Below are 24,252 nucleotides of genomic sequence, written 5' to 3'. Positions count from 1 at the left end.
TTCCGAAAAGAAAAGAAAAACACAATTTTATTTTTATTTTACTGGAAAGATACAAAATATAATCTGGTAATATAAAGTTATAATGTCGAATTATTATAATGATAAAATATGATAATAAAATCAACATAACAAAAATGTCTAATAAATATATCCAGTTATATAATCATCAGATAAAAACTAATACAAAAAAAGCATATTAAAATTAAACACAAATGCTTTGAATTGAAAATATACTAATGTAAAAAAAATTATACGGTTATATGATCAAATAAATAAAACACTGAAATATTTTTTGTTGATAGTTTCTGATTTGAAATTTTTTTTTATTACTTAACATTTTGAGATAGGGTATGTTTTCTTTCTACAGTGACATATTGGTAATATAATTTTTTTTCATGAATTGTTGTGCAACAAAATATGATAAAATATACCAATTCATCACTTTAAATGAAAAACAATGTTTTAATACCGCAGAAAATTTTCTAAAATATTGTATTTTCCGGAGAAAAAAAAACAAAAAGAAAAAACTTTTTTTTTTTTTTTACTCGAAAGATACAAAATATGATCTGGTAATGTAAAGTTATAATGTTGAATTATTATAATGATAAAATATGATAATAAAATCAACATAACAAAAATGTCTAATAAATATATCCAGTTATATAATCATCAGATAAAAACTAATACAAAAAAAGCATATTAAAATTAAACACAAATGCTTTTCATTGAAAATATACTAATGTAAAAAAATGTATACGGTTATGTGATCAAATAAATAAAACACTGTAATATTTTTTGTTGATAGTTTCTGATTTGAAAAAAAATATTATTACTTAACATTTTGAGATAGGGTGTGTTTTCTTTCTACAGTGACATATATTGGTAATCTAATTTTTTTTTCATGAATTGTTGTGCAACAAAATATGATAAAATATACCAATTCATCAATTTAAATGAAAAACAATGTTTTAATACCGCAGAAAATGTTCAAAAATATTGTATATTCCGGAACAAAAAAAAAACTTTTTTTTTTTTTACTGGAAAGATACAAAATATAATCAGGTAATGTAAAGTTATAATGTCGAATTATTATAATGATTAAATATGATTATAAAATCAACATAACAAAAATGTCTAATAAATATATCCAGTTATATAATAATTTTAACACAAAATTTAAAAAATTTAAAAATCCTACATTTGTTTTCAACCCAGATAAAAACTAATACAAAAAAAACATAGTAAAACTAAACACAAATGCTTTTCATTGAAAATATACTAATGTAAAAAAATGTATAGGGTTATGTGATCAAATAAATAAAACACTGTAATAGTTTTTGTTGATAGTTTCTGATTTAAAAAAAAATATTATTACTTAACATTTTGAGATAGGTTATGTTTTCTTTATACAGTGACATATTGGTAATATAATTTTTTTCATGAATTGTTGTGCTACAAAATATGATAAAATATACCAATTCATCAATTTAAATGAAAAACAATGTTTTAATACCGCAGAAAATGTTCAAAAATATTGTGTTTGTCCGAAAAGAAAAGAAAAACACAATTTTATTTTTATTTTACTGGAAAGATACAAAATATAATCTGGTAATATAAAGTTATAATGTCAAATTATTATAATGATAAAATATGATAATAAAATCAACATAACAAAAATGTCTAATACATATATCCAGTTATATAATCATTTTAATACAAATTAAAAAAATAAATAAATCATACATTTGTTTTAAACCCAGATAAAAACTAATACAAAAAAAACATAGTAAAACTAAACACAAATGCTTTTCATTGAAAATATACTAATATAAAACATTTTATATAGGGTTATGTGATCAAATAAATAAAACACTGTAATGTTTTTTGTTGATAGTTTCTGATTTGAAACTTTTTTTTAATTATTTAACATTTTGAGATAGGTTATGTTTTCTTTATACAGTGACATATTGGTAATATACATTTTTTTCATGATTTGTTGTGCAACAAAATATGATCAAATATACCACAGAAAATGTTCTAAAATATTGTACTTTATGAAAAAAACACAATTTTTTTATTTTTTTACTGGAAAGATATAAAATATAATGTGGTTGTAAATTGTTGTATAACAATTGAATCAAAAAATATTCAAATGCAATGTTTTGTAAACAGCTAAAATTATGCACAAAGCAAACTATAACCTGCTACCCAAGAATGTAGAGCTTTTAAGCTCAACACAAGAGAAGGAATATAACTCTTAGAGACAAATCTAACTTAAAACATGTGTATGCACGTACAACACTTAAAACCTTTAGTATATCAGTATGTAGAATTAAATTATGGAGTGGATTAAGCAAAGAAGTAAAACAATGTATGATCAAGTTAAAAAAACTGTCGAAACTGAAAGTGTTTACAAAGTACACAGAAGAAGATTTTTGATAAAAACGTCTTGAACTTTATTATTATTTATCTTACTCATCTTATATGTGATTGGTTGTGATTAGAAATCATGGATGCAAACTGTGTTAGAAATTGAGAACAAGGAATGAATACATGTGTTAGAAGTTGCTATAAAGTGTAAAGGGATAGGATTAAATAAACTTTGCTTTTTCCTACTCCTTTTCAGACATGCTGTAATGAGAGATAAACATATGTGATGTATCATGTTGACATTGTATACATGTTTGAAATAAACATCAGCCAACTAACTCTAATACAAATAATAGAGTTATGACAAGAAATAAAGTATAACACTGCATTTAATCTTGTAGATTTTTTCCGATTTTTTAAAACATTTGACAAAATGATACAATATTTATACATTGTTGACAAAATAATTTGTAAAAATACAAAAAAATGATTTTTTTTAAAAAAATTATTAGACACATGCAAAATGTTGTGTTTGTAGAAATTGCTATGTGAAGTGAAGTTTATATAGCGCTTTTCTCTAGTGACTCCGATTTTTTAAAACATTTGACAAAATGATACAATATTTCTACATTGTTGACAAAATCATTTGTAAAAATACAAAAAAATAGATGTTTTTTTTTTTTAATTAGACACATGCAAAATTTTGTGTTTGTAGAAATTGCTATGTGAAGTGAAGTTTATATAGCGCTTTTCTCTAGTGACTCCGATTTTTTAAAACATTTGACAAAATGATACAATATTTATACATTGTTGACAAAATCATTTGTAAAAATACAAAAAATAGTTGTTTTTTTATTTTTATTAGACACATGCAAAATGTTGTGTTTGTAGAAATTGCTATGTGAAGTGAAGTTTATATAGCGCTTTTCTCTAGTGACTCCGATTTTTTAAAACATTTGACAAAATGATACAATATTTATACATTGTTGACAAAATCATTTGTAAAAATACAAAAAAATAGATGTTTGTTTTTTTTAATTAGACACATGCAAAATGTTGTGTTTGTAGAAATTGCTATGTGAAGTGAAGTTTATATAGCGCTTTTCTCTAGTGACTCCGATTTTTTAAAACATTTGACAAAATGATACAATATTTATACATTGTTGACAAAATCATTTGTAAAAATACAAAAAAAATAGATGTTTTTTTATTTTTATTAGACACATGCAAAATGTTGTGTTTGTAGAAATTGCTATGTGAAGTGAAGTTTATATAGCGCTTTTCTCTAGTGACTCCGATTTTTTAAAACATTTGACAAAATGATACAATATTTATACATTGTTGACAAAATCATTTGTAAAAATACAAAAAAATTGATGTTTTTTTATTTTTTATTACACACATGCAAAATGTTGTGTTTGTAGAAATTGCTATGTGAAGTGAAGTTTATATAGCACTTTTCTCTAGTGACTCCGATTTTTTAAAACATTTGACAAAATGATACAATATTTATACATTGTTGACAAAATAATTTGTAAAAATACAAAAAAATAGATGTTTTTTTATTTTTATTAGACACATGCAAACTGTTGTGTTTGTAGAAATTGCTATGTGAAGTGAAGTTTATATAGCGCTTTTCTCTAGTGACTCCGATTTTTTAAAACATTTGACAAAATGATACAATATTTATACATTGTTGACAAAATAATTTGTAAAAATACAAAAAAATAGATGTTTTTTTTTTATTAGACACATGCAAAATGTTGTGTTTGTAGAAATTGCTATGTGAAGTGAAGTTTATATAGCGCTTTTCTCTAGTGACTCTGATTTTTTAAAACATTTGACAAAATGATACAATATTTATACATTGTTGACAAAATCATTTGTAAAAATACAAAAAAATAGATGTTTTTTTTTTTTTTATTAGACACATGCAAAATGTTGTGTTTGTAGAAATTGCTATGTGAAGTGAAGTTTATATAGCGCTTTTCTCTAGGGACTCAAAGCGCTTTTACATAGTGAAACCCAATATGTAAGTTATGATTAATCCAGTGTTTAAACCACTGGGAGCAGGTGGGTAAAGTGTCTTGCCCAAGGACACAACGGCAGTGACTAGGATGGTGGAAGCGGGGATCGAACCTGGAACCCTCAAGTTGCTGGCACGGCCACTCTACCAACCGAGCTATACCGCCCCTTATTATTTTGTTATACAACAAAATATAATTAAAAAAATATATAAAGGGTTATGTCATCCAGGGAAATATACCAAGAAACATTTTTAAATATACATTTTTTTAATTCAAAAATTACTTGTAAAATTTGGAGACACAGTAATAATATAATGAATTAATTTGATTAAATTAAAAGTAAAATTTGCAACTTTACATTTTTTTCTGATAAAAAAACAAAACTTGTGATACTTGCTCTTTATTGCACTTAGCTGCTGGATTATAAATATTAATATTTGACTTTTTTTTTTTTTTTTGTTCCTCTCTCCCAGCTAACCCCAACGAGGAGCTGCGGCTGACCTTCCCAGTCAGAGACGGCGTCGTGCTGGAGCCCTTCCGCTTGGAGCACAACCTGGCCGTCAGCAACCACGTCTTCCACCTCCGACCCTCCGTCCACCAGACCCTCATGTGGAGGTAACCACGGGACATTTCTCCCCCCGTCAACTACAGATGTCCGATAATATCGGACTGCCGATATTATCGGCTGATAAATGCTTTAAAATGTAATATCGGAAATTATCGGTATCGGTTTCAAAAAGTAAAATGTATGACTTTTTAAAACGCCGCTGTGTACACGGACGTAGGAGAAGTACAGAGCGCCAATAAACCTTAAAGGCACTGCCTTTGCGTGCCGGCCCAATCACATAATATCTACGGCTTTTCACACACACAAGTGAATGCAAGGCTGACTTGGTCAACAGCCATTCAGGTCACACTGAGGGTAGCCGTATAAACAACCTTGTTACATTGTTTAATGCATCCAGCGGGGCATCACAACAAAATTAGGCATAATAATGTGTTAATTCCACAACTGTATGTATCGGTATCGGTTGATATCGGAATCGGTAATTAAGAGTTGGACAATATCGGAATATCGGATATCGGCAAAAAATGCATTATCGGACATCTCTACCATCAGTAACCGGTAGTAAAACTCTTGCTTTTCTCATGGCCCAAATAGTTCACAATAGCACTATACATAATCATAATACCAGGGCGTCCAGTGAGGGGCATTTTGTACTCCCTCGTCCCAGGAAGAATGCTTTGCGGAAATCTTTTATCAATCAATCAATCAATCAATGTTTATTTATATAGCCCTAAATCACAAGTGTCTCAAAGGGCTGTACAAGCCACAACGACATCCTCGGTACAGAGCCCACATACGGGCAAGGAAAAACTCACCCCAGTGGGACGTCGGTGAATGACTATGAGAAACCTTGGAGAGGACCGCATATGTGGGTAACCCCCCCCCTCTAGGGGAGACCGAAAGCAACGGATGTCGAGTGGGTCTGACATAACATTGTGAAAGTCCAGTCCACAGTGGATCCAACACATCAGCGGGAGTCCAGTCCACAGCGGGGCCAACAGGAAACCATCCCGAGCGGAGACGGGTCAGCAGCGCAGAGATGTCCCCAACCGATGCACAGGCTAGTGGTCCACCCGGGGTCCCGGCTCTGGACAGCCAGCACTTCATCCATGGCCACCGGACCTATGCAACTCCCCCTCGCAAGGGACAGGGGAGAAGAGGAGAGAAGAAAAGAAACGGCAGATCAACTGGTCTAAAAAAGGGGGGGTCTATTTAAAGGCTAGATTATACAAATGAGTTTTAAGATGGGACTTAAATGCTTCTACTGAGGTAGCATCTCTAACTGTTACCGGGAGGGCATTCCAGAGTACTGGAGCCCGAATAGAAAACGCTCTATAGCCCGCAGACTTTTTTTTGGCTCTGGGAATCACTAATAAGCCGGAGTTCTTTGAACGCAGATTTCTTGTCGGGACATATGGTACAATACAATCGGCGAGATAGGCTGGAGCTAAACCGTGTAATATTTTATACGTAAGTAGTAAAACCTTAAAGTCGCATCTTAAGTGCACAGGAAGCCAGTGCAAGTGAGCCAGTATAGGCGTAATATGATCAAACTTTCTTGTTTTTGTCAAAAGCCTTGCAGCCGCATTTTGTACCAACTGTAATCTTTTAATGCTAGACATAGGGAGGCCCGAAAATAATACGTTACAGTAATCGAGACGAGACGTAACGAACGCATGAATAATGATCTCAGCGTCGCTAGTGGACAAGATGGAACGAATTTTAGCGATATTACGGAGATGAAAGAAGGCCGTTTTAGTAACACTCTTAATGTGTGACTCAAACGAGAGAGTTGGGTCGAAGATAATACCCAGATTCTTTACCGAGTCTCCTTGTTTAATTGTTTGGTTGTCAAATGTTAAGGTGGTATTATTAAATAGATGTTGGTGTCTAGCAGGACCGATAATCAGCATTTCCGTTTTCTTAGCGTTGAGTTGCAAAAAGTTAGCGGACATCCATTGTTTAATTTCATTAAGACACGCCTCCAGCTGACTACAGTCCGGCGTGTTGGTCAGCTTTAGGGGCATGTAGAGTTGAGTGTCATCAGCATAACAGTGAAAGCTAACACCGTACTTGCGTATGATGTCACCCAGCGGCAGCATGTAAATACTAAAGAGTGCAGGGCCAAGAACCGAACCCTGGGGAACTCCGCACGTTACCTTGACATAGTCCGAGGTCACATTGTTATGGGAGACGCACTGCATCCTGTCAGTAAGATAAGAGTTAAACCAAGACAAGGCTAAGTCTGACATACCAATACGTGTTTTGATACGCTCTAATAAAATATTATGATCGACGGTATCGAAAGCGGCGCTAAGATCAAGAAGCAGCAACATAGATGACGCATCAGAATCCATCGTTAGCAATAGATCATTAGTCATTTTTGCGAGGGCTGTCTCCGTAGAGTGATTTGCCCTGAAACCGGATTGAAAAGGTTCACAGAGATTGTTAGTCACTAAGTGTTCATTTAGCTGCTGTGCAACAGTTTTTTCGAGAATTTTGGAAATAAACGGAAGGTGGGAGACCGGTCGGTAGTTTACCATGAGGTCAGGATCGAGGTTAGGTCTTTTGAGCAGAGGATGAATAACCGCTTTTTTGAATGCTAGGGGAACAGTGCCGGAGGAAAGTGATAAGTTTATAATATTTAACACTGATGGACCTAATAATACAAACAGTTCCTTGATAAGTTTCCCAGGAAGTGGGTCAAGTAAACATGTTCTTTGTTTTATCCCACTTACACGCTGTAATAATTCCTCTAATGTTATTTCATCAAAAATAGAGAGACTATTTTGGAGGGCAGTGTCCGTCGTATATACAGTCGTATTTGTGTTAATAGAGCCCAGTTGTAGCTGGGATGCGTTGTCTTTAATCTCCTTTCTAATGAGTTCAATTTTCTTATTAAAGAAATTCATAAAATCATCTGCCGAGTGGGTGGAGCTACTGGGAGGAGTCCCTTGTTGGGTTAGCGATGCTACTGTACTAAACAGAAATTTAGGATCGTTTTTGTTGAGGCGGATGAGATTTGAGTAGTATTTAGCTTTAGCTAAGGTAAGCATGCGTTTATAAGTTATTAAACTATCACTCCATGCTTGATGGAAAACCTCAAGTTTTATTTAAATTAGTTTTATTTATAGATCTGTATCGCTCTGGAATAACCTGCCTCAAATTCTCACCGGCATTGAAAGTAAACAGGTTTTTAAAAAGAAAGTACCGTATTTTTCGGAGTAGAAGTCGCTCCGGAGTATAAGTCGCACCGGACAAAAATGCATAATAAAGGAGGGAAATAACATATATAAGTCGCACTGGAGTATAAGTCGCAATTTTTTGGGGGAAATGTATTTGATAAAAGCCAACACCAAGAATAAACATTTGAAAGGCAATTTAAAATAAATAAAGAATAGAGAACAACAGGCTGAATAAGTGTACGTTATATGAGGCATAAATAACCAACTGAGAACGTGCCTGGTATGTTAACGTAACATATTATGGTAAGAGTCATTCAAATAACTATAACATATAGAACATGCTATACGTTTACCAAACAATCTGTCACTCCTAATCGCTAAATCCCATGAAATCTTATACGTCTAGTCTCTTACGTGAATGAGCTAAATAATATTATTTGATATTTTACGGTAATGTGTTAATAATTTCACACATAAGTCGCTCCTGAGTATAAGTCGCACCCCCGGCCAAACTATGAAAAAAACTGCGACTTATAGTCCGAAAAATACGGAAAGTAATATTTTATCTGAGTCTTTAAATTAGTTTGCTCGTTTGGTTTTATATTGTGTAGTCATATTTATATGGTAATTATTATTCTGTGACTCTAAATTGCTTTTATTTTTTTATTTTTTCTGTATTGTGTAGTTATAATTATATGCTTTTACTTGTAATTGTATTGACTTGTGGACCCCAGGAAGACTAGTGCACTGCAAAAAGTCAGTGTTCAAAAACAAGGAAAAAAAATACAAAAATGAGGGGTATTTTATTTGAACTAAGCAAAATTATCTGCCAATAGAACAAGAAAATGGGGCTTGTCAAGACTTTCCAAAACAAGTAAAATTAACTAACCTCAATGAACCCAAAAATACTTTAAAATAAGTATATTCTCACTAATAACAAGTGCACTTTTCTTGGTTGAAAAAAAAAGAGATTTTTTTGCTCAATATGTTGAAAAATATTCTTAAATGAAGTAAATGCTAGTGCCATTATCTTGACATAATGATATGCGCTCGGCATTACATTTCTTGAAACCAGCAAACTTATACTAAAAACTAATTTATTGTTCTTAATGGAAAGGCAACAAGGCAACCGCTTGTTACTCTCGGGGTCTCCTAGCCGCTCAGGCAAATCATACACTGCAACAAGTTAGTGTTCAAAAACAAGAAAAAATTTTTTAAAAATTAGGGGTATTTTATTTGAACTAAGCAAAATTATCTGCCAAAAAAACAAGAAAATTCAGCTTGTCAAGACTTTCCAAAACAAGTAAAATTAGCTAACCTCAATGAACCCAAAATTATCTTAAAATAAGTATATTCTCACTAATAACAAGTGCACTTTTCTTGGTAGAAAAAAAAAGAGACATTTTTGCTCAATATGTTGAAAAATATTCTTAAATTAAGTAAATGCTAGTGCCATTATCTTGACATAATGATATGCGCTCGGCATCATGTTTTTTTTTCATGCTTGAAGTAAGAAATTATTACTTTAAAAAAGTAGTTTTATACTTGTGAGTGTTGATGACACAGCTTTGCAACCGTTGATATTCTAGTTTCAAGCATGTTTTACTCAATATAGGTCATCACATCTCAGCAACAAGCTGTAATATCTTACTGAGATCATTTAGGACCAAAACCCTTAAAACAAGTAAAACACTCTAACATAAAATCTGCTTATTGAGAATAATTATCTTATCAGACAGAAAATAAGCAAATATCACCTTTATTTGAGATATTTAATCTTACTTAGATTTCAGTTTTTGCAGTGTGGGTTGTTGTGGCAACCAGCTAATGGGGATCCTTAATAAAAATCAAATCAAATCATTTAAGCTACAAGCCATAATAGACTCAGAGTCCGCCCCCCACAGGTCAGACCTGGAGCTGCAGTTCAAGTGCTACCACCACGAAGACCGGCAGATGAACACCAACTGGCCGGCGTCCGTCCAGGTCAGCGTCAACGCCACGCCCCTCACCATCGAGAGGGGCGACAACAAGACCTCCCACAAGCCCTTGCACCTGAAGCACGTGTGCCAGCCGGGCAGGAACACCATCCAGATCACCGTCACCGCCTGTTGCTGCGTGAGTAGGAACGACCTTCGTGACGATTGGGAGTCGAGCGCCCCTTTTTTGAGACCGGGGTGTCCTTGTGTTTGATTGTGTTGCTCTGCAGTCGCATCTGTTCGTGCTGCAGCTGGTCCACAGGCCATCTGTGCGCTCCGTCCTCCAGGGGCTGCTGAAGAAGAGGCTCCTTCCCGCGGAACACTGCATCACCAAAGGTACGTCGCCGTGCGTTCGCGTCTCAATTACGTCGCCACCTGTCGGTCGATCACATCGCCCCTCTCTCCGTAGTTAAGAGGAACTTCAGCAGCGTGGCGGCCTCGGCGGGCAGCACCACCCTCAACGGGGAGGACGGCGTGGAGCAGACGGCCATTAAAGTGTCGCTTAAGTGTCCCATCACCTTCAGACGCATCCAGCTCCCCGCGCGGGGCCACGACTGCAAACACGTGCAGGTGTGCGCCCCCCCGTAAGGTTCTCGACACAAAAGGAGCGAGTCTGATTTTTGTGACCTTGTCTTTATCCCAGTGCTTCGATCTGGAGTCCTACCTGCAGCTGAACTGTGAGAGGGGAACATGGAGATGTCCTGTATGCAAGTACGTGCACGCGTCCCAAAATCTGCATTGACTATACAAAAAAAGAGGGAATCTAACAGCGTGCTCGCCTCCTTTAACAGTAAAACCGCATTACTAGAAGGTCTAGAAGTGGATCAGTACATGTGGGGGATCCTCAACGCCATCCAAAAGTAAGTTTACATGCGTACCCCAAAACCAGTGAAGTTGGCACGTTGTGTAAATGGTAAATAAAAACAGAGTACAATGATTTGCAAATCCTTTTCTACCTATATTATATATAGCCTTTTTTAGATATATGCATACTAGTTCTAGCTATTAGGCTGTTCTAGTTTTTATTTGTTATTTTTTTTATTTTTTTTATTTTTGTAATTTTTATTATCTTTTTATTTCATTTTTTTTATTTTTTTATTTATTTATTTATTTATTTCAATCAATCAATCAATCAATGTTTATTTATATAGCCCTAAATCACAAGTGTCTCAAAGGGCTGCACAAGCCACAACGATTTATTTATTTATTTATTTATTTATTTATTTATTTATTTTTAATACACTGTAGCACTTTGAGGTTGTTTGCTCAATGTAAAGTGTTTTTTTACAAATAAAATTAGAGATGTCCGATAATGGCTTTTTTGCCGATATCCGATATTGTCCAACTCTTAATTACCGATTCCGATATCAACCGATACCGATATATACAGTCGTGGAATTAACACATTATTATGCCTAATTTTGTTGTGATACCCCGCTGGATGCATTAAACAATGTAACAACCTTCCTAGTCACGTCCGTTGTGTCCTTGGGCAAGACACTTCACCCTTTGCCTCTGATGGCTGCTGGTTAGCGCCTTGCATGGCAGCTCCCGCCATCAGTGTGTGAATGTGTGTGTGAATGGGTGAATGTGGAAATACTGTCAAAGCGCTTTGAGTACCTTGAAGGTAGAAAAGCGCTATACAAGTATAACCCATTTATCATTTATTTATAACAAGGTTTTCCAAAAATGAATCAACTCAAGTTATGGAAAAAAAATGCCAACATGGCACTGCCATATTTATTATTGAAGTCACAAAGTGCATTATTTTTTTTTAACATGCCTCAAAACAGCAGCTTGGAATTTGGGACATGCTCTCCCTGAGAGAGCATGAGGAGGTTGGGGGGGTGGGGGGGTAGCGAGGGGTGTATATTGTAGCGTCCCGGAAGAGTTAGTGCTGCAAGGGGTTCTGGGTATTTGTTCTGTTGTGTTTATGTTGTGTTACGGTGCGGGTGTTCTCCCGAAAATTGTTTGTCATTCTTTTTTGGTGTGGGTTCACAGTGTGGCGCATATTTGTAACAGTGTTAAAGTTGTTTATATGGCTACCCTCAGTGTGACCTGTATGGCTGTTGACCAAGTACCATTCACTTGTGTGTGTGTGTGTGTGAAAATTCGTAGATATTATGTGATTGGGCCGGCACGCAAAAGCAGTGCCTTTAAGGTTTATTGGCGCTCTGTACTTCTCTCTACGTCCGTGTACACAGCGGCGTTATAAAAAGTCATACATTTTACTTTTTGAAATTGATGCCGATAATTTCCGATATTACATTTTAAAGCATTTATCGGCCGATATCGGACTGCCGATATTATCGGACATCCCTAAATAAAATCTATTATTATTTATTATTATATTCAAAGACAAGATATTTAATGTTCCAACTGAGAAACTTGGTTTTTTTTGCAAACAATCATTACCTTAAAATTTAATGGCAGCAACACATTGCAAAAAAGTTGTCACAGGGGCATTTTTACCACTGTGTTACATGGCCTTTCCTTTTAACAACATTCAGTACACGTTTGGGAACTGAGGAGACACATTTTTGAAGCTTCTCAGGTGGAATTCTTTCCCATTCTTGCTTGATGTACAGCTTAAGTTGTTCAACAGTCCGGGGGTCTCGAATGTGGTATTTTAGGCTTCATAAAGCGCCACACATTTTCAATGGGAGACAGGTCTGGACTACAGGCAGGCCAGTCTAGTACCCGCACTCTTTTACTATGAAGTCACGCTGTTGTAACACGTGGCTTGGCATTGTCTTGCTGAAATAAGCAGGGGCGTCCATGGTAACGTTGCTTGGATGGCAACATATATTGCTCTAAAACCTGTATGTACCTTTCAGCATTAATGGTGCCTTCACCCATGCCTTGGGCACTAATACACTCCCATACCATCACAAATTCTGGCTTTTTAACTTTGCGCCTATAACAATCCGTATGGCTCTTTTCTTATTTGTTCCGAAGGACACGACGTCCACAGTTTCCAAAAAAACTGTTTGAAATGTGGACTCGTCAGACCACAGAACACTTTTCCACTTTGCATCAGTCCATCTTAGATGAGCTCGGGCCCAGCGAAGCCGGCGGCGTTTCTGGGTGTTGTTGATAAATGGCTTTCGCTTTGCATAGTAGAGTTTTAACTTGCACTTACAGATGTAGCGAAAAACTGTAGTTACTGACAGTGGTTTTCTGAAGTGTTCCTGAGCCCATGTGGTGATATCCTTTACACACTGATGTCGCTTTTTGATGCCGTACCGCCTGAGTGATCAAAGGTTCGTAATAACATGGCTTACGTGCAGTGATTTCTCCAGATTCTCTGAACCTTTTGATGATATTACGGACCGTTAATGGGGAAATCCCGAAATTCCTTGCAATAGCTGGTTGAGAAATGTTGTTCTTAAACAATTTGCTCACGCATTTGTTCACAACGTGGTGACCCTTGCCCCATCCTTGTTTGTGAATAACTGGGCATTTCACAGAAGCTGCTTACCCAATCATGGCACCCACCTGTTCCCAAATAGCCTGTTCACCTGTGGGATGTTCCAAATAAGTGTTTGATGAGCATTCCTCAACTTTCTCAGTCTTTTTTGCCACTTGTGCCAGCTTTTTTGAAACATGTTGCAGGCATCAAATTCCAAATGAGCTAATATTTGCAAAAAAATAACAACGTTTTCCAGTTCGAACGTTAAATATCTTGTCTTTGCAGTCTATTGAATTGAATATAGGTTGAAAATGTTTTGCAAATCATTGTATTCTGTTTTTATTTACCATTTACACAACGTGCCAACTTCACTGGATTTGGGTTTTGTACATTGGCGAACGTTTACTGATTTCCCGCCAAACAGTTCGGAGTTCGAGGAGGTGACCATCGACCCGACATGCAGCTGGCGGCCCGTGCCCATTAAGTCGGAGCTGCACATCAAGGAGGACCCCGACGGACCGCTCGCCAAGCGCTTTAAGACCATGAGCCCCAGTCAGATGACCATGCCCAACGTGATGGAGATGATCGCCCAGCTGGGGCCTGGACCCGGGCCAGGACCCGGCCACGGCCCTGGGCCCGGTCCCGGCCCTTATCCCCTGCATCCGAGTCAACATGCCAGTGGAAATGGGGGAGAGTACCCAGTAGCAGGTAATCATCAACCAGCGAGAGTCTTCGTCCCCTTGTTGTGTATATTTACGCCGCATTCAAGAGCACTGGGAATTTCAACATTTCTGACTATTATTATTTACTATTAATATTATTCTGCCAACTAAAACCTTTTTGAGGACCGTATCTTGCAAGAAATTTGGCACAGATGTTTATCATTCTTTTTTTTTTATCTTTTTTTTAGCGAGTCTGAGCTTTTCTTCCTGTCACTCACCTGCACATATTTTACAAAAACTTTTATTGGAAAAAAAACTGTTTGTTATACATGCAAACAGCAGATGGCACCAAACAACTTCATCCCTTAGTGAGTCAGAGCTTTTCTTCCCGTCACGTACATGCACATATTTCACAAGAGCTGTTCTTGGGGGGGGAAATAGGTTTATTTACATGCAAACAAACACCTTCTTCCCCAAGAGAGTCACAGCTTTTCTTCCCGTCACTCACACGCACACATTTTACAAAAACATACACTTCTTGAAAAAAATAGTTTGCTGTACATTCAAACCAGCAGGTGGCACAAAACAACTTCTTCCCTGATTGAGTCAGAGCTTTTCTTTCCGTCACTCACACAAACATATTTTACAAAAACTGTTTTTTGGTGGGAAAGAGGTTGATATACATGCAAACCAGCAGATGGCACCAAACAACTACCTTCCTTGAGCGAGTCAGAGCTTTTCTTCCTGTCACTCACCCGCACATATTTAACAAAAACTTTTCTTGGGGGAAAAAAACCTGTTTGTTATACATGCAAACCAGCAGATGGCACCAAACAACTTCATCCCTTAGTGAGTCAGAGCTTTTCTTCCCGTCACTTACATGCACATATTTCACAAGAGCTGTTCTTGGGGGGAAAAGAGGTTTATGTACATGCAAACAAACACCTTCTTCCCCGAGGGAGTCACAGCTTTTCCTCCCGTCACTCACACGCACATATTTTACAAAAAACAAACACTTCTTGAAAAAATAGTTTGCTGTACATGCAAAACAGCAGGTGGCACAAAACAACTTATTCCCTGATTGAGTCAGAGCTTTTCTTTCCGTCACTCACACAAACATATTTTACAAAAAATGTTTTGGGGGGGGGAATAGGTTGATATACATGCAAACCAGCAGATGGCACCAAACAACTTCCTTCCTTGAGCGAGTCAGAACTTTTCTTCTTGTCACTCACACGCACATATTTTGTAAAAACTTTTAATTAAAAAAAATTGTTATACATGCAAACTAGATTGCACCAAACACCTTCTTCCCAGAGGGAGTCACAACTTTTCTTCCCGTCACTCACACACGCATATATTATAAAAACTATGCATTAAAAAATAGTTATACATGCAAACCAGATTGCACCAAACACCTTCTTTCCTCAGCGAGTCCGAGCTTTTCTTCCCGTCACTCACACGCACATATTTTACAAAAACACTTCTTGAAAAAATAGTTTGCTGTATATGCAAACCAGCAGGTGGCACAAAACAACTTCTTCCCTGATTGAGTCAGAGCTTTTCTTTCCGTCACTCACACAAACATATTTTACAAAAACTGTTTTGGTGGGGGAAAGAGGTTGATATACATGCAAACCAGCAGATGGCACCAAACAACTACCTTCCTTTAGCGAGTCAGAGATTTTCTTCCTGTCACTCACCCGCACATATTTAACAAAAACTTTTCTTGGGGGGAAAAAACCTGTTTGTTATACGTGCAAACCAGCAGATGGCACCAAACAACTTCATCCCTTAGTGAGTCAGAGCTTTTCTTCCCATCACTTACATGCACATATTTCACAAGAGCTGTTCTTGGGGGAAAAAGAGGTTTATGTACATGCAAACAAACACCTTCTTTCCCGAGGGAGTCACAGCTTTTCCTCCTGTCACTCACACGCACATATTTTACAAAAACATACACTTCTTGAAAAAAATAGTTTGCTGTACATTCAAACCAGCAGGTGGCACAAAACAACTTCTTCCCTGGTCAGTGCTTTTCTTTCTGTCACTCACACAAACATATTTTACAAAAACTGTTCTTGGGGGGGAAAGAGGTTGATATACATGCAAACCAGCAGATGGCACCAAACAACTTCCTTCCTTGAGCGAGTCAGAGCTTTTCTTCCTGTCACTCACACGCACATATTTTCAAAAACTGTTCATAAAAAGTTTTTATACATGCAAACCAGATTGCACCAACCACCTTCTTCACAGCTTTTCTTCCCGTCACTCACACAAATATATTTTACAAAAACTGTTCTTGGAGGGGAAAAAGAGGTTGATATACATGCAAACCAGCAGATGGCACCAACCACATTTCTTTCCTCAGTGAGTCAGAGCTTTTCTTCTTGTTGCACGCACGCCCAATCTCATATATTTTACAAAAACTGTTCTTGAAAACAAAATGGGTTGCTTGTGTACGCAAACCAGATTGCACCAAACAACTTCTTCCCTTAGCGAGTCACATCTTTTCTTCCCGTAACTCACACGCACATATTTTACAAAAACTTTTCTTGAAAAAAATTATTTGCCATCCATGCAAACCAGCAGATGGCACCAAACAACTCTTTCCCTGAGCTAGTTAGAGCTTTTCTTGCTGTCACTCACACACACACATTTTGCAAAAAAAAAATTTCGGCAAAGAAAAAGAGGCTGTTGTACACGCAAACCAGACTGCACCACACAACTTCTTCCCTGAGCGAGTCACAGCTTTCCATCCCGTCACTCACACGCACATATTTTTAAAAAGCTCTTCATGGGGAAAAAAAATAGGTTGTTGTATATGCAGACCAGCAAACACCAAACAACTTCTTCCCTGGGCAAGTCAGAGCTTTTCTTCTTGTCACTCACATAGTTTAGAAAATACTGTTCTTGAAAGAAAAAGGTTATTGTACATGCAAACCAGCAGATGGCACAAAGCAAAATCTTCCCTGGGCCAGTCGGAGCTTCTCTTCCTGTCACTCTCACATAGGAATGGGAATCGAAAGCCGGTTCTTGTTCAGAACCTAGCTTTTCTTGCTGTCACTCACACACACATATTTTGCAAAAATTGTTTTCGGGAAAGAAAAAGAGGCTGTTGTACATGCAAGCCAGACTGCACCACACTACTTCTTCCCTGAGCGAGTCACAGCTTTTAATCCAGTCACTCACACGCACATATTTTCAAAAATCTGTTTTTGGAAAAAAATAGGTTGCTACACATGCAAACCAGCAAACACCAAACAACTTCTTCCCTGGGCAAGTCAGAGCTTTTCTTCCTGTCACTCACATAGTTTAGAAAATACTGTTCTTGGAAGAAGAAAAAAAGGTTATTGTACATGCAAACCAGCAGATGGCACAAAGCAACGTCCTCCCTGGGCCAGTCAGAGCTTCTCTTCCTGTCGCTCTCACATAGGGATGGGAATCGAAAGCCGGTTCTTGTTCAGAACGTAGCTTTTCTTGCTGTCACTCACACAAACATATTTTGCAACAAAAAAAAATCGGGAAAGAAAAAGAGGCTGTTGTACATGCAAACCAGACTGCACCACACAGCTTTTCATCCCGTCACTCACACGCACATATTTTTTAAAAGCTCTTCACGGGGAAAAAAAAAATAGGTTGCTATACATGCAGACCAGAAGATGACACCAAACAACTTCTTCCCTGGGCAAGTTGGAGCTTTTCTTCCTGTCACTTACATAGTTTAGAAAATACTGTTCTTGAAAGAAAACGGTTAATGTACATGCAAACCAGCAGATGGCACAGAGCAACGTCTTCCCTGGGCCAGTCGGAGCTTCTCTTCCTGTCACTCTCACATAGGAATGGGAATCGAAAGCCGGTTCTTGTTCAGAACCTAGCTTTCTTGCTGTCACTCACACACACATATTTTGCAACCAAAAAAATCGGGAAAGAAAAAGAGGCTGTTGTACATGCAAACCAGACTGCACCCCACAGCTTTTCATCCCGTCACTCACACGCACATATTTTTTTAAAGCTCTTCGCGGGGGGGGAAAAATAGGTTGCTCTTCATGCAGACCAGCAGATGACACCAAACAACTTCTTCCCTGGGCAAGTCGGAGCTTTTCTTCCTGTCACTCACATAGTTTAGAAAATACTGTTCTTGAAAGAAAAAGGTTATTGTACATGCAAACCAGCAGATGGCACAAAGCAACGTCTTCCCTGGGCCAGTCGGAGCTTCTCTTCCTGTCGCTCTCACATAGGAATGGGAATCGAAAGCCGGTTCTTGTTCAGAACCTAGCTTTCTTGCTGTCACTCACACACACATATTTTGCAACAAAAAAAATCTGGAAAGAAAAAGAGGCTGTTGTACATGCAAACCAGACTGCACCACACAGCTTTTCATCCCGTCACTCACACGCACATATTTTTTAAAAGCTCTTCACGGGGGGGGAAAAAATAGGTTTCTATACATGCAGACCAGCAGATGACACCAAACAACTTCTTCCCTTGGCAAGTTGGAGCTTTTCTTCCTGTCACTCACAAAGTTTAGAAAATACTGTTCTTGAGAGAAAACGGTTAATGTACATGCAAACCAGCAGGTGGCACAAAGCAACGTCTTCCCTGGGCCAGTCGGAGCTTCTCTTCCTGTCGCTCTCACATAGGAATGGGAATCGAAAGCCGGTTCTTGTTCAGAACCTAGCTTTTCTTGCTGTCATTTACACACACATATTTTGCAAAAAATGTTTTCGGGAAAGAAAAAGAGGCTGTTGTACACGCAAACCAGACTGCACCACACAACTTCTTCCCTGAGCGAGTCACAGCTTTTCATCCAGTCACTCACATGCACATATTTTCAAAAAGCTGTTTTGGGGAAAAAATTGGTTGCTATACATGTAGACCAGCAAACACCAAACGACTTCTTCCCTGGGCAAGTCTGAGCTTTTCTTCCTGTCACTCACATAGTTTAGAAAATACTGTTCTTGGAAGAAGAAAAAAAGTACATGCAAACCAGCAGATGGCACAAAGCAACGTCTTCCCTGGGCCAGTCGGAGCTTCTCTTCCTGTCACTCTCACATAGGAATGGGAATCGAAAGCCGGTTCTTGTTCAGAACCGGTTTCCAGTATATCAGTTCCTTGGACTCGCTTGTTATTTTTTCAAACGATTCCGGCGGGCCGGGATAACGTCATTACAGCAACAACCGATTTTAACAGAGCTTTTCTTGCTGTCACTCACACACACACATTTCACAAAACATGTGCCTGAAAAAAAGGATGTTGTCTTATATTCATGTCAATACGATATGCAATTTAATAAAGCTCTTTGCTTTGGTCCTTGAAGGCAACACCTACCACAGTCAAGGGAACTTTGACTTCCCTCACGGGAACCCCTCTGGAGGCGGCGGAGGAGGAGGAGGAGGAGGAGGAGGAGGAGGAGGAGGAGGAGGGCCACTTATGAGCGACTTCATCCACGGGCCGCAGCTCTCCCACCCGCCAGACGCGGGGCCTGGCGGCCTCATGTCGCAGGACAAGCCCCTCAACCACGGCATGAGCGACGCTGTGAGTTGCAACTTGCGTTCAATCTCACAATGGAAACGGAGTTTGCTTGGTGGCACGCGTGCGCTCACATGCTGATGTCATCAATAATGCTGATCACAGCTTCCATTCACGCTGGGACTCATTCCACTTTCCTTTTCTGTCTTAAACCTCTCTCCTTTCTCTCCCTCCATCTGCTGTCTCCCTCTGTCGCAACCTGCAGATGTCCCATCCTGATCATAGCTCCATGCAGCCCAGCTTGCATGCTTCTCCCCACCCCGGCGGCCAATCGGGGCCCTCCTTGCATCACGGCGGCGGCGGTGGTGGTGGTGGTGGTGGCCAATCGGGGCCGCCGTTGCATCACGGCGGCGGCGTTGGTGGCGGCGGCGGTGTCCAACCATCGCAGCCACCTCGCCCGTCCCAGCCTCAGCCGCCCGTGCAGAACGCTCACCCGCACGGCGAGCTGACCTTTAACCCCTCGTCAGACGGCCAGGACATGCCCGAACCTTCGCTGGATGTAAGTGCGCGTGCTTTAGGGCGCCATGCTGCTGCGCTTTTCTGTCCTTTGTTTGGCTTTTGTTACAACAGCGAGTACACCTCTCACGCCAAAGCATATTTTAATTCGACCTGTGGTTGGTAAATGGTAAAATGTGTAGAACGAGGGGTGCGTAAAAAACGAGGTCCACCTTATTGGCATATACTTTAGAGCAAGGGTGTCCAAACTACGAGTTTAACAAGGAATCAGAAGATACCAATTTGTATTAAAAGTCAAATTATACACTGCTGTGGACAACATGAGTAATTCAGGTCTGTGACCTCTTATGCTTTGAATGGGATCAAGCGCTCCATTGACTTATGTGCAAACAACCTTCCCTAGTCATGGTGAAAAAAAATAATAATAATAATCGAACCAACACAAAATGCCAACAGACGTGGTCACACAATATAACACAATGTCTAGATATCCATCCATCTTCTTCCGCTTATCCGAGGTCGGGTCGCGGGGGCAGCAGCCTAAGCAAGGAAGCCCAGACTTCCCTCTCCCCAGCCACTTCGTCCAGCTCCTCCCGGGGGATCCTGAGGCGTTCCCAGGCCAGCCGGGAGAGATAGTCATTCAAAATCATTAAAAAATGAAACTCAATTGACAGTAAAGAGTCGTTGTCGCAATTGTTGGATATGAATTTAAAGCATAACCAAGCATGCATCAATATAGCTCTTGTCTCAAAGTAGGTGTACTGTCACCACCTGTCACATCATTTTGGACTTTTTTGCCGTTTTTCTGTGTGTAGTGTTTTACTTCTTGTCTTGCGCTCCTATTTTGGTGGCTTTTTCTCTTTTTTTGGTATTTTCCTGGAGCAGTTTCATGTCTTCCTTTGAGCGATATTTCCCGCATCTACTTTGTTTTGGCGATCAAGACTATTTCAGTTGTTTTTATCCTTCTTTGTCGGGACATTGTTGATTGTCATGTCATGTTCGGATGTACAAAGTAAGTCTTTGCTGTCGTCCAGCATTCTGTTTTTTGTTTACTTTGTAGCCAGTTCAGTCTTAGTTTCGTACTGCATAGCCTTCACTAAGCTTCAATGCCTTTACTTAGGGGCACTCACCTTTTGTTTATTTTTGGTTTAAGCATTACATACCTTTTTACCTGCACACTGCCTCCCGCTGTTTCCAACATCTACAAGGCAATTAGCTACCGGCTGCCACCTACTGATATGGAAGCGTATTACACGGCTACTCTGCCGAGCTCGAGACAGCAGCGACACTCAACAACAACACATCATTTGCAGACTATAATTACTGGTTTGCAAAAAACATCTTTAACCCAAATTGGTGAAATTAGATAATCTCCCACGGCACACCAGACCGTATCTCACGGCACACTGGTGTGCCGCGGCACAGTGGTTGAAAAACACTGCTTTAGTACATAGTGTTGCTTTTTGGATTCAGCGTATAATATTCCAATCCAATCATTTATATAGCACATTTAAACAACAAAAATAGTTCCAAAGTGCTGCACAACAATATTAAAAACACTATTCAAATATTATCCTTAGCTCCACCAATGACTGAATAAAAAAATGCAAATAAAAATCAATAGAAAATAAAATTAAATTAAATTAAATTAAATTAAAATAAAATAAAATAAAATAAAATAAAATAAAATAAAATAAAATAAAATAAAAACAATATAAAAAATAAATATGATTAAAAACTATTTAAACAAACGTCCTCTTTTTTTTTTTCCCGCCCGCAGCTTCTTCCAGAGCTGGCCAACCCGGACGAGCTGCTGTCCTACCTGGATCCTCCCGATCTTCCGGCCAACAGCAACGACGACCTCCTCTCGCTCTTTGAGAACAACTAAGTCCTCCCCCCTTTTTTTTTGTTCCCCGAGCTAACCTCACACACGGGAGTGCGGGGAGGTGGGGGCGCGTCTGACTGTCCCGGTCCGCAGACGCGACCTCGCTGACCGTACGCCGCCCCCCAATGCGCAGCACACGTGCACAGTCTTTCTTTACGGATACCGAAAAACGTGCTGCATGGGCGCGGGACTGAAAGGGAGAAAACATCCCTGCACATCTTTTTTTTTTTTTTTTTTTTTTTGAGGAGTGTGTGTGTGCGTGTGTGTATGTATGTAAAGATTCCACCAACAGCATCGACGGCCATGTTGGCGGGCACAAAGCGACATATGTATATACACGTGTACGACACCCCGTGTGACTTATCAAGTGACAACTGTGCAGCTATCATCATCATCATCATTATCATCATCGACAGAGAGAGAGTGGGCGAGGAATATGTTTGCTTTTATACGATATAAGCATGATTTGGCTTTTGTGGGTTTAAAAAAAAAAAACTAAACCCGGGAGGGAATCTACGGAGCCCCTAAAGGGACATGGGGGGCGGAAAAAATTTAGTATTTTTTTATTTATTTTATTTTTATTTTATCTTTTTAGACATGTATCTCGTGTGCACGAGAAAGTTTTTCGTGCGCACAAGATACATGTCTAAAAAAAAATAATAATAATAATTATACATTTTTTTATTTTTTTTGTTACAATTTTATAAAAAGTTTCTCGTGCGCACGAGATACGTCTAAAAAAAATATATAAAAATAATAATTATACATTTTTATTGTTTTTGTTACAACTTTATAAAAATGTTTTTGTGCACACGAGATACATGTCTTAAAAAAAAGGGAACTCACGAGAAACTTTTTGTAAAGTAAAAAAAAAAAAAATTATAATTATTATTTTATTTTTATTTTTTTAGACATGTATCTCGTGTGCACGAGAAAGTTTCTCGTGCATGTCTAAAAAAAAAATATAAAAATAATTATACTTTTTTTTTTTTTTTTTGTTACAACTTTATAAAAAGTTTCTCGTGCTCACGAGATACTTGTCTAAAAAAAAAATATAAAAATAATAATTATACATTTTTATTTTTTTTGTTACAACTTTATAAAAATGTTTTAGTGTGCACGAGATACATGTCTAAAAAAAAGGGAACTCACGAGAAACTTTTTGTAAAGTTATAAAAAAATTAAAAAATGTATAATTATTATTTTATTTTTATTTTTTTAGACATGTATCTCATGCGCACGAGAAAGTTTCTCGTGCGCACGAGATACATGACTAAAAAAAAAAAAAAAAAATAATTATACATTTTTATTTTTTTGTTACAACTGTATAAAAAGTTTATATTTTTATGTCTAAAAAAACATGTATCTCACGAGAAACTTTTTGTGAAGTTATAAAAAAAAAAAAAGTTGTATAATTATTTTATTTTTATTTTTTTAGACATGTATCTCGTGCGCACGAGAAAGTTTCTCGTGTGCACAACATACATGTCTAAAAAATATATATAAAAATAATAATTATACATTTTTTTATTTTTTTTTTGTTAGAACTTTATAAAAAGTTTCTCGTGCGCACGAGATACATGTCTAAAAAAATATATAAAAATAATAATTATACATTTTTTTGTCTTTTTTGTTACAACTTTATAAAAAGTTTCTCGTGCGCACGAGATACATGTCTAAAAAAATATAAAAATAATAATTATACATTTTTATTTTTTGTTACAACTTTATTAAAAAAAAATTGTGCGCACGAGATACATGTCTAAAAAAACATGTATCTCACGAGAAACTTTTTGTAAAGTTATAAAAATAAAATTGTATAATTATAATTATTATTTTATTTTTATTTTTTTAGACATGTATCTCGTGCGCACGAGATACATGTCTAAAAAAAATAATAATAATAATTATAAATTTTTTTATAAATGTTTTTTTTGTTACAACTTTATAAAAAGTTTCTTGTGCGCACGAGATGCATGTCTAAAAAAATATAAAAATAATAATTATACATTTTTATTTTTTTTGTTACAACTTTATAAAAAAAAAAGTAGTGCGAACGAGATACATGTCTAAAAAACATGTATCTCACAAGAAACTTTTTGTAAAGTTATAAAAATAAAATTGTATAATTATTATTTTATTTTTATTTTTTTAGACATGTATCTCGTGCGCACGAGAT

The 24,252-nt window shown here is 37.3% G+C and overlaps 1 protein-coding gene across 7 annotated transcripts in view; it reads left to right on the top strand.

Annotated features, from left to right (window-relative positions):
* zmiz1a (zinc finger, MIZ-type containing 1a) overlaps positions 1 to 22,652 on the top strand; it is a 103,649-nt gene extending 80,997 nt beyond the window's left edge. For 4 of the 7 annotated variants that reach the window (XM_062058023.1, XM_062058020.1, XM_062058021.1 and 1 more), the window contains 10 exons: positions 4,871 to 5,012; positions 10,055 to 10,265; positions 10,357 to 10,462; positions 10,536 to 10,696; positions 10,770 to 10,837; positions 10,918 to 10,986; positions 13,963 to 14,246; positions 19,521 to 19,738; positions 19,938 to 20,231; positions 21,969 to 22,650. In XM_062058023.1, coding sequence (XP_061914007.1) covers positions 4,871 to 5,012; positions 10,055 to 10,265; positions 10,357 to 10,462; positions 10,536 to 10,696; positions 10,770 to 10,837; positions 10,918 to 10,986; positions 13,963 to 14,246; positions 19,521 to 19,738; positions 19,938 to 20,231; positions 21,969 to 22,076 — 1,661 coding nt within the window. In that variant the 3' untranslated portion in view covers positions 22,077 to 22,650. Of the gene's footprint in view, positions 1 to 4,870; positions 5,013 to 10,054; positions 10,266 to 10,356; positions 10,463 to 10,535; positions 10,697 to 10,769; positions 10,838 to 10,917; positions 10,987 to 13,962; positions 14,247 to 19,520; positions 19,739 to 19,937; positions 20,232 to 21,968 lie in introns of all 7 variants that reach the window. The other 3 variants (XM_062058018.1, XM_062058019.1, XM_062058017.1) reach the window with 2 other exon arrangements.
* The last annotated feature ends 1,600 nt before the right edge of the window (positions 22,653 to 24,252 follow it).

Source organism: Entelurus aequoreus, linkage group LG09 (assembly GCF_033978785.1).
Source record: "Entelurus aequoreus isolate RoL-2023_Sb linkage group LG09, RoL_Eaeq_v1.1, whole genome shotgun sequence".
In the NCBI taxonomy this organism is placed as follows: Eukaryota; Metazoa; Chordata; class Actinopteri; order Syngnathiformes; family Syngnathidae; genus Entelurus; species Entelurus aequoreus.
This window is presented reverse-complemented; position numbering and strand designations above follow the sequence as displayed.